The 11,980-nt window shown below is 38.9% G+C and overlaps 1 protein-coding gene across 1 annotated transcript in view; it reads left to right on the forward strand.

Moving 5' to 3' along the window:
- LOC139044335 (uncharacterized) overlaps positions 1-6,659 on the forward strand; it is a 29,770-nt gene extending 23,111 nt beyond the window's left edge. Inside the window, exon 4 of the mRNA XM_070503774.1 lies at positions 3,977-6,659. Coding sequence (XP_070359875.1) covers positions 3,977-4,132 — 156 coding nt within the window. The 3' untranslated portion in view covers positions 4,133-6,659. The remainder of the gene's footprint in view (positions 1-3,976) is intronic.
- The last annotated feature ends 5,321 nt before the right edge of the window (positions 6,660-11,980 follow it).

The raw sequence follows: 11,980 nt of genomic DNA on the forward strand, positions 1-11,980 counted from the left end.
TCCCACTCAGTTATCTTTTTACTAATTTAAAAAATAAGAAAGAAATATACTTACACACATTTTTATCATGTCTTGTGTAGATCTAAGTTTTCATCTGATTTTATTTTCTATCTGTCTGGGGGACTTTAACATTTTTATAGTGCAGGTATGCTGTTAAATCAATTCTTTCATTTCTTATGTCTGTGAGAAAATTGGACATACACTAATTTTTACTTTTTTACGAAAATATTTTACTTTACATAGAATTCAAGGAAATATTTTTCTTTTCAGCACTGCAGAAGGAGTTTGCTCAATTGCCTTCTACCTTCTTGTTTCCAAATAGAAATCTGATTTTATTCTTGTTTTTGTTCTTTATATAATGAGTCTCCTTTCTCTGCTGACTTCCTCTTTACTTCATCACTGTTTCAAAATCATGGGTTATGATCAGCCTTGGTTTATATTTCTACATTCCTATGATTACAGTTCACTGAGTTTTAATTTTAGGTCTATAATTTTCATCAATTTTGGAAAATTGTTTACCATATTCTTCAAATAATTTTTCAGTCCCCTCCTCTTTCTTCATTCTTTGGGAGCTTTAATGACAATATTAGTTCACTTAAAGTTGTCTCACAGCTCACTGATAAGTTTACAGTCTTTTCATTCTGTTTCTTTTTGATTAGTATACCTTCAACCTCAATAATCTTTCCTCTGCAGTACCTAATCAGTTGTTAATTTCCCCAATGTAGTTTACATTTCAGGCATTGTAGTTTTCATTTCCATATGTTTAATTTGGGTTTTTAAAAATCTCCCATGACTCTCTTAACATGCTCATATTTTGCTCTACCTTTGTCACCATATGAAACATAGGTATAACTATTTTAATAACCTGTCTACTAATTCTATATCTGAGTCAGTTTTGAATATTGATTTTTCTCCTGATTGTGTATCACATTTTCCTGCTTCTTTGCAGGTGGTATAACTTGGAAAGTGTTTGATCCTTTCAAGGTGCATTTTGAAGCTTTGTTAGGCAAGACCAGAATAGCTTTTAAAAAGTTAAGGGCTTTTTTATGTCATAGGTCTAATTTTTCCTCTCTATTAAGCCAGTCTCCTTTTGCGTACTTTACCCAATATTCCATATATTATGGAGTTTTTCCACTGTGGCTATTGGTTCATTACGTTTGGAGAAATAATAGGGTTCACCTTGACTGTTTATGCAGTCAGGGATCTTAGTCTTGAGCAGTTGACTAATGTCTGAACACTGTCATTTCACACATATTTTTATATTTTTAAGTTGTTTGAGGTGAAAGAGTGCCTGCTATCCTTGTTACTCTATCATAGGGGAGGAAGGGTCTGAAACTATAACTTAACCCATCTCAATCACGTATTTGTAAGAAGGAAATAAAGGAAAGATATTTAGGGGCCTCCATCGCAAGGTCACCAACACCTAGGCCCTGACTGAGAAATATTTGGTTGATAAGCTAGATCCAAAACATTCACTTTTTGTGATTACACTTTGTGTGTGTGTGTCAGGCAAAAACATGGAAACTGCAGGAATTATCTAAAATCATCCAGTTATCATAATCACAGGGGAAATACGGTAAGAAATGAGAATATGAGTAAGTATAAACATAAAAATGGTAATAACAAAATGTAAGTCAACATTTTTCCAACTTACTATTTTTAAACAATATTTTTGCATATTGTTTCTACTAGACAAGAATTAAGATGCTTTCAAATATCTGACAAAGATTTATGATTTTAACCATATGCTTTACAGTACTCAATTAATTTTGCAAATGATTAAATGTGTGGCAGTATTTAATTAGTTAAATCCATAAAATTCTCTTTATTTATGTAAAATGTAGGTATTCAGAATATTCCTATGTGATAGAAAGTTTTATGATGATAGAAAACTTCTTTATCTGTAAAGTCCGATACACATGGCTAGTGAACACTTTGTTATGGCTAGTACCCGTGAAGGATTCAATTTTTAATTTTATTTAATTTTAATCAATTAAATTTAAATAGCCACAAGTAGCTAGTGGCTATTGTATCTGACAGTGCAAATCTAGAGGGATGTTGATAGTTTAATGAAATGACAATTATTTGACAAATTATAACTTTAGGCATGATACATTAAACAAATAAAACCATTAGTGGATATTTCTCACCCTGCTTTAAAACCTTCACACATTAAAGAATCTGCACTATTGTTAAGTTTGCTGGTAAGTATCGAAACACGGCTAAGTAGCCACATGGCATTTTATACTCTCGTAGACTGGCCCTGAGCTCCAGCATACTATTGGCCAAGAACACATGATACCTGATTTTCACTGAGGGGCTCATTTAGAGATGCTCCTTTTATGTGGGACCCAGCGGTACTACCAGGATGAGAAGTGCTCAAAGGAATTGGGCTGGGGCAGGTACCCAGGTAATCTGTTGGCTTCAAACAAAGTAGAAATGGAAACACTAGTCTGTCAGATGAATTTGGGAAAGTGGTTAACACTCTAATATTAAAATCGCAAGAAAGGAAATGAAATGAAAAAACAGAGCCATATGGGTTTGCAATCAAGTTGAACGTTTTTTTTTTTTTATTTTTTGGTGAGGAAGATTGGCCCTGAGCTATCATCTGTTGCCAATCTTCCTCTTTCTGCTTGAGGAAGTTTGTTGCTGAGTGAATACCTGTGCCAATCTTCCTCTATTTTGTATGTGGGATGCTCACCACAGCATGCTGTGATGAGCAGTGTATAGGTCCATACCCAGGATCTGAACCTGTGAATTCTGGGCCACAAAAGTGGAGCATGCAAGCTTAACCACCAGGCCTGCACCTCTAACTTTTAATGGACATGTAATGGCGATAACAAAAATTTAAGACTATTAAATTCTTAATTTTGAGTATTAATGTATGAAATCAATATTAATACCAATTTTGAATATTTGTACAAAACTTATGAATAAAATATTCACAAGAAAAACTGAGCAGTTTTTCAAGAGAATAATATGCCATGGCCAAGCATGTTATACTCTGCCTCAAGTGTTATATGCGGTTTTATTCATTGTTATATGCGGTTTTATTGCACGGTCCTCCTCAGCTGTCTGGCTATTCGGTGTCTGGTTATTAAGGAATTCTTAATCCCCTAAATATGCCAGCTACCTTGTCACTAACGTATATTTAGGAAGACCAAAGCTGCTCTCTACTTTGTGTCCACTTGGTGAGTGAAAGCCAAGGGGGAGGGAAGAAGCCCAAGGCAGAGAGCCTCGAGCACCACCGCAGTGCATCCCCCTGAGTGACATTCATTCAGGAATTCCTCTACTGCCGTTAACTGAGGATCAGCAGTTTTTTTCATAAAGGGCCAGATAATAAATATTTTTGTAGTTACTCAGCTCTGCTGTTGTAGCTGGAAAGCAGCCATCGACAATATATAAACGAATGGGTGTGGCTGTATTCCAATCAAATTCTCTTACCCCTTGGTTTAAATTAATAGATAAAAAGCTCTCAGAGATCTCCTGAGTTTGTGTCTGCCAGGTGTAAGAATTTTGGAGGGGAAGTGGTGGAAGAATGAATTTTTAAAATTTCTTTAAAAAAGGACTAAATGCATAAAGCAAAAATAATAATGATGCATTGTATGATGTACATTATAGGCAGAAGTGAGCTTATGATGAAAATAATCCAAAGGATAGGCAGGCGAAAGGTAAATATACTGTTGACTTAGTGTGATCAGTTCTCAATATATACAAATATTGAATCAATATGTTGTACACCTGAAACTAATATAATGTGATGTTGCTGACGAAATGAAGAAAGTTGGGGCCCCAAAAAAGAGACGGACACCGGTGTCGACAGTGGAAGAAAAAAAGCCCCGTCTGGCACGGGCTGTTTATATTTATATCCCCCTAGACAAAGCCGGCAACTAGCCAAAGGCGGTGACTCATCATACATGCTTCTATGCAAGCACGCTCACGTGCTTACAATGCTGTGTTTGTTTCCCAGCCCTAGGCTGAATTCCAGGATCTGAGAACACTCCTGTTTGCAGGCAATGTTCTCCCCGGAAGGGCCATAAGAGGAATGGGCAGAACATCCTGTTTGCAAGCCAGCTCAGCCGCAACTCAGCTCCATGAAATGTCCTGTATGCAAGCACATTCATGTTCTTAGGCCAGATCTCCTTCAATGTTATATGTCTATTATATCAAAATTTTAAATAAACGAATCCAAGTGTATACTTTAAATATGTGCTGTGTTCTATATCAATACAGATGTTATTAAAAACATGGTATTATAGTTTTATATAAAGATAGATGTAATATATATGACAGCTGCAATATAGAAGATGGGGCTATAAATTGCAAGGTTCTTACACTTGACGAGTAAGAGCAGAGTTCAATATTAACTCTAAGTAGATTCTGAATAGTTAAGAATATATATTATAATACAGACCGTGACCACTAAAAATGATCACAAAGTATAGCAAAGAAGCAAATTAACATGGAATTTTAAATAAATACTTAATTAACCCAAGAAGACAAAATAGAGCAATATGGGAACAAAAGCCAGATGGAAAAGACAGAAAATAATAAAATGGGTGACCTTAATCTAACTGTATCAATGATTACATTAAATGTAAATGGGCTAAACACTCCAAATGAAAGAAAGACATTGTCACAAGGGACAGAAAAATAAGAGGGTTTGATAAACTAAGGGATGTCTTCAATCCTCAAGTTCTTTATGTTAAATCCTATGCCACATAGTTTTCTTATTTTAACAAATATTTTGAATGGCTGCATAGCACTCAAACTTACAGTTATAACAGATGTAATCATCTCCAGATGACTAGGTTTCTATACACTAGGTTGGACAACATATCTAAGGTCTTTTCTGTTCTTCATCTCTGATAACTTAAACAGCTTATGTTTTTATTCTCTTTTATGGCCATTAACAATCCTTCACTGAACATTTTTGCGGTTCCTGATTTAGAGAATACTCGATGTATGATGATGCAGAATTATACCAAGGTCATTCAATTTCAGCACATCCTAGTCAATAATAAAATATTCATTGTACTCATCATTCAGAAATTCCTTACCAAGAACCATGATCCATATATTACAATCACTAATTCATATTGCTATTCAATTCCAAAAACCTCACAGAGCATTGGATCTCAGCCTCCAGAGACCGTTCATTGCTGGGCTTTATCACATGTATCTAGAAAACTCATGTCTGTGAGAATGTCAGTCTTTCCCTGCTTGGCCAAATGGGATCTCCATCTCTCATCCAACTACAGTCCTGACATGGGAAGCTCAAGTCATTTCTTTATAGGACTTAATTTCTTCCTTCCTCCATTATAGCTCTTAATATTACTAAGTTGAGCACATAGGAGAGAATAATCTGGTCAGTGAATACGTAAACACTGGCTAGAAGAGACTGGGCTAGAAGAGATACGAGTATCTTCAATACGCAGTTTTTGACAACCAAAACCAGAAACACAAAAATCTAACAGGGAACAGGTTAATTAATTTGGTCCTGCTATGTGATGGCATGTACAGGATTATTAATCACGATGATACTGGTCCCAGTGTGAAGTACGCACTCATAACTGGGGAAAGGTATCCAGTTGAAACTTAAGACATAGATTCTGTTCTCAGATTTTCTAAATGTAACTGCTCTTGGAGTTCATGACATTTTAGTGTCTTGGGTTTTTCATCAGTAGAGGCAGGAGCATGAAGATCACTTCTTAAGCATGAATATCTTAGAGAAATATAATCTACATAAAAACTTAATAATATGTTGTAATCCTGTATAAATATGTTAGCTATTTTTATTGAAGAACATTGCATGTCCCCTAACTGGGTATTATAAAAGAAACAATTTGCCTTTTTACTATAAAATTGTGCTTATCAGCCCTGCTCTGATAATGCTCACAAAAAAAAAGGGGGGGAATCAGGACTTTTACTTGAGATTGCATTTTTAATTTATAAATCAAGAGTTTCTAGAAAAGAAGAAATTTCCCTCCCACCGAAATGGAGCAGAAACAAAGAGACATTTGTGAATCATAACCTGCTCAAAAAATCCGATGTGATCAAGCGTCTCATAAAGTGAGAACATTAGTAAGACTGACAGTGCCCTTAAGCAGCAACAAAAGGCATGTGGGTAAATAAAATGATTCCTTATTTTCTTCTATTTCATTTAGTATTTGGACATGTTTTTGGGAAGACAACTAAAAATCAGATATTATTGCTAAGTTTTGTTAAATTTTTCTTATATCAATAATTTAAAATCAATGATTTTATGAAAGAAAATCAACCATCCTCAATGTTGACTTTTGTGTGTAAAACAATTCTTTCCCCTCCCCAAGGTTCTTCTTTGGGGTATGGCAGGACTGAGGAGGAAGTCACGAGGCACCAGGCTTTTCTTGGGGCACAGAATGACTCCCTTACACGACACTCTCCAGGTCCACACCCGCCCTGCTCATACACATAAACAGATGGAAAAGACGACAGAGCCTGGACTACGGGTATAGGTTTACAGCACGTTCCTGGGGTCCGAGCTCTGGGAACCCCGAGGCTCTGAGACAGTAGCTGCCCCTCAGAGCTCCCAAGTAGAGAACTCCCCAGGCTTTCCCAAACTAACCTCGGTGCCCCCTGGCTGGAAATCTTCCTTTAGGGCTCAATGTCCTACTTCCCTCTTGCAGCCAAGCGGCTGTGAGGAGAGAAGAGGAGGAAGCGCCAGGCAGCCCAGAGCCACCAGACAGTGACGCCACAGAGCCACAGCCATCACACCTGCACAGGTAAAGGACATGCAACCAAATCCCCGTCACCCCAGCACAGCCACGCACCTGTCACAGCCTCGCAGCCACACCCACGGCACGGAGGCGCATCCCACCACTCACTCGCGTCTCTCACACACACCCCGCCACACGCTGCCCGTCTGTCCCCACAGACACACACCGTCCTCTGCCGTTCAGGCCCGAGAGTCCCGTGAGGACTGGTGTCCCTACTACGGGCCGCCACACTGTGAGCGCTTCCGCCGTCACCCCTCCTGGTTCACGTCGGGCTCTGAAGTGACTCGCTTCACAGGATTCCCGCATCCTGTGCTAATACATCCACAAATGAGCTCCACTCACCCTGCAAAGAGGGAGAAGCGCGCGAAAACGGAATGGAAGCCGAAGATCTGGCGTGACCGCTGCCCTCTGGGAAGTGTCGCTCCAACCTGAACATCCCTGGGCGCGGCGGCTTGTCAGAAAGGCCGCCGAAGCGCGGAAGTCCCGCGAGAACGGCAGCGCGAGAACCGCCCGGAGCCCGGCCCGAGCGCAGGTCTCTCCGCCAGGAGCGCGACGCGAGGGCGCGTGCGCGGGCACGGAGCCTGCGAGGAGGCCGCTGGTGCGCGTGCTCGGTCCAGAGGTGCCGCTGCGCCCAGGAGGACGAGCAGGGCAGCCCGGCGCCGCTCCGAGCGTCCGGCCTGTGCGCGCAGAGCCGCGGGGGAGGATCGGCGGGGCGGCCCCGGGGCGAGAGCGCACGGCGGGTGTGAGCTCTGAGGGCGGGGCCCCGGGCGAGTCCCCTCAGGCGGCTGCAGCCTGGGGACAGCATAAGGGGCAAGCAACTCTTGATCCGTTTAAATGGTGTGTAGGAGTGAAGTAATACACATTTACTTAATTCTCTAGGCTAAGCTATAATAGTCAAAATGGAATGAATAATTAAATGTAAAAGCGATCTGGAGATACACCTGCATATGTTTTTGTAATATTAAGTTAGGGACAGATTTTCCAACCATAACTGAAGAGAGAAATGCTAAATAAATACTGAGATTTGACTTGATAATTATGTGTGAACATCCGAATCATCTAAATGACAATCAATCAATGAAATAAAAATTGATGCAAGACAAAAATTCAATAACTTGACTCATATAATGAACAGACAGATAATCTCAAGGCACTGTGTTTTTGTCGCTCAAAATAATGGTCACTAGTCTAAGAGGAGAGTAGCAATAACTATAGAAATATAAATTATATATGCAAATTATCAGCATTACATGATGATAGTTGAAAATACAAATTACCATTAGTAATAAACATTATCATCAAATACATCAGAATCAGAATTACTTGACCTTTTAGGAATTGATCCTGCTCTCCATAATGAGTAACTAAGAAAATATGGGTCATTTTTTTCCCTTAACTCTGTTTATGCTCCTGAATCTCCTGATGCATTTTATTGCTCCATCTTTTTCATAATTGTTTTTTGTAGCTTCTTTCTCTTCAGCTGAGACATCTCCTACATTCTCTTTACACTATTCCATAAATGATCCCAATTTCTTCCTAGGCATCATTGGTGAATTCCATGCTTTTGATGACAATGTAATGATAAATTATCGATGTGTTTTTTCTTCCAGTTTTGTCTATTCCTCAAGTGACTCTCCTGGATGTAGCAATAGGCCAGTAGCGATGCATGACATTTTGGTCAGGTCAGGCAGTGAGAAGGAAAGAAAATCTAAACTCTCTCTTTGAGATTTTCAATGCAAGATCTGAGTGGAAGCCGACAAATAATTTGGAAGTACCCAGATTAGTCAGTATGAGGATTTTATGCTCCCTCAAGAGTAATTGAGGTGGGGGGTCGGGATGGGGGGTGAAAGGGATGAAGAGGGTTGAATAACAAACTTCCAGCTATAAATAAATGTCTTGGGGATGTAACGCACTTGTTGACTCTATTTATATTTATATTAACTATAGTTAATAACGCTATATTGTATATTTGAAAGTGGCTGAGTAGATCTTAAAATTTCTCATCAGAAGAAAACAATATGTAATTATGTATAGTGGTGGATGTTAACTAGACTTATTGTGGTGACCATTTCACAATATACACAGATATTGAATCGCTATGTTGTACACCTGAAACTAATATAATGTGTCAATTATATCTTAATTATTGTTTTTAAAAAGAGTACTCGAGGTTGTTTTATCAGATGGACAAAAGAAGCTATTTCAAAGGGAAACAAGAAGACCTAATATTTAGAGTCTAATATTTAGACTCCGTGGGGTCCTTGAGAAATGACTCTGTGTCCTGGCCACACTACTGGACAGTGCACTTGAAATACCAAGTAAAGTAAAAGAAATAACTGATATCAGTGCCCCACAAACATTTTCACGTAGGATGATGTAGGAATCCCGGGTTCCCTCCTACCCTGTCCCCCACACACAAATCTTGACCAGGGACAGAATTACAGAAAAGAAAAGGCTGAGTAAATTTACACCACAGTCATCACCACACACCCACCAGAAGCCTCAAATTAAAATCTGGACAGTATTAAGTGTCAGCAAGAATGTGAAGATATGGGAATTACAGTGTGGGACTATCAATTGGTTTGTTGACTTTGAAGGAAAAAAAGACAATATCCCCAGTAAAACTGAAGATATGGTTACCCTATGATCCCTGCTTAATACCATAAGTAAATCCATGTGAATGGTAACCAGATATATATATATGTGTATATATATATATACACACACACAGAAGAATCATCTCAGAAGCATCATTTGTAACTGCCAAAAGTGAACACAATCCAGACCTCCATCAACAATCGAAGGAATAAACAAAATGGTATATTAATAGGATTAACTTGCAACACTGAGTATGAATCTTAAATACTTAATATTGAATGAAAGAAATCAGATGCAACAGTATATATATATGTTACCCTAATTACACAAGGGAAAAAAAACAGGCAAAAATCAGACTATGATTTTGGCATAGAAATAGACAGGATACGAGTATAAAGAAAGACAAGGGAGGGTTATTATGCTAATTTGGATATTCGATATCCTGGGGGCAAGTGGAGTCTAGCAACAGTAGGGGGCATGCAGGAGACCTACTGGTGGTAGTAGTACTCTATTTCTTGACCTGGGTTGATGTCACACAGTTGTTTATTTAATAACCATCTATATGTATCCATTTTTTTGTTAAGATTATGATAGTTTACAACCTTGTGAGATTTCAGTTGTACATTATTGTTGGTCATGTTGTGGGTACACCACTTCACCCTTTGTGGCCCTCTCCCCACCCCCCCTTTCCCCTGGTAACCAACGATCAGTTCTCCTTGTCTACTATGTATCCATTTTTGTGTTTGTATATTTCACCATGAAAATGAAATAGAAGAAAGGAAGGTGAAAAGAAAGAAATTTCTCTATTCATGAAGTTCTTAAAGTTATAATTTTGGTCAATCAGGTTCTTCTCCAAATTCAGATTCTAAAAAAGTGAAAGCACAAACACTGTTTTCAGGACAAGTGTAACTGTTCTTTGTAAATGTATTTCACGTCAATGACCAGCTCACACTGACCTCTGAGTCCGTAGGTTACAATCTGATTGCCTCAGTACTTAAAATAAGCTTAACTGGACATTTTCAAAGATTATTTTCACAGAGCTACAATTCACTCAGGCTCTTTTTTCTGTGGATCTCAAAACAGGAATCCTGCCTCAGCAAATCTAGTATTTATTTGTCAGTATGCTTTGGAGAAGAAAGAAGAAAATTCTTAATTTTGTCAACTTAATAATGGAAATTGAATGTGACTGTTGGGGGAGGCGAGCCTCCTTTCACAATTATGAAAGAACACAGGTTTATTAACCGTGGAGGATCCCAAAGTGAAACCTCTGGGTCTCTTCCTAGGTCTGAGTTGACTTGTGGTGTCTTCTTTTTGTCCTTTTCTTCATATTCTGATGATTCAGACCACTTAACCCTCCTTCATGCTGACAGATCACCATTGGAGCTGTGAGGTTCCTGTTACCCCAACCTGGTGGCATAGTCTCTCCAGTTCCCGCTTTCCTCATTGCCACTGGAACAATCCCCTAGGTTTCCTCAGTTTGAAGTTCTGCTTATTTCAAAATAGTTTCATTATCCCCGCTACTGCCAACATCTCGCCCTCTTGTTTCCAAGAACAATGTTTAATGAAAAGACCTCTTCTCAAACTAAAGATGAAATCCCATCATTCTACTTATTGTATGTAGGAAATCCACATCTACAGGACCCTTCAGAGAGGGACCCCTCTTGCCCTGGAGTAATCCTATTAAGCACCTTCATCTCACTGTTTCTAATTATAATAAGAAAGACAGAAGAAACTCAGTTTCTCCTATAATGAATTCATACAAGAATTTCTGCAAGTGACAAAACATTGGAGAGAATGACTTCAACATTCAACAGACTTATTTTGAAAGAAAGAATAGATCTGATTATTTCCTACAATGTGAACAGCCTTTGTGTGTCTCCTATGGTTTGACTGACTCCCAAAGTTGTCCTTTCTTTCCCTCCAATACCAGAAGTTGGAAGGAAACCTCTCCCAGCTACTGTAACGTATAAGCATGTAACTCATTGGCTAAACACTGTAATCGTGGAGGATATTAAAACTTGGCAAAGTGGAGAAGATTGTTCTGTGCCATGCATCATGAGGTCATGATCATCAACGAAGACTGTCAGAGCCCTCAGTGGCCAGATGGCCCGCGTGCATCAACTGGCGTGGTGTCACTGAGTTGGAGATCTCTCCTTGTGTTCCAGGAGTAAACACATGGAAGATGTCATAGACATACAGAAGGGAATGCTGTGTGAGGTCGTAGCGAGGACTCTCCTCTTCAGACCAGGGCAGGGAACCCAGCACACCAGAGGGATATGGCACCTGCATAACTGCTTCAGTGTTTTTGTTATTATTGTTGTTTTTTATCAAAATAAAGCATTGTTTGCTTTGATTCTCATTCAGAATTTTCTTGAAGATACATTCCATCCTTTGAATTATAGAAAATTCCTGTATTTCAATGAGGCAAGGACATATTCACAGGAAAATGGAGTTCCCTTATACGTATGAACCTTCTTGTGTCCATTAAGGAGACATGGCAAGACAAAGTTTTCCTCAGCACACTCCACAGACATCCACTGTTAACTCTTCCCTCTTCCAATGTCCTATTTCAACATGTCAGTTCTGACACTCCAAAAGTAAGTAATAGTTCTTCTAAGTGATCT

The sequence above is a fragment of the Equus asinus genome, unplaced genomic scaffold, assembly GCF_041296235.1.
Source record: "Equus asinus isolate D_3611 breed Donkey unplaced genomic scaffold, EquAss-T2T_v2 contig_803, whole genome shotgun sequence".
Taxonomy (NCBI): Eukaryota; Metazoa; Chordata; class Mammalia; order Perissodactyla; family Equidae; genus Equus; species Equus asinus.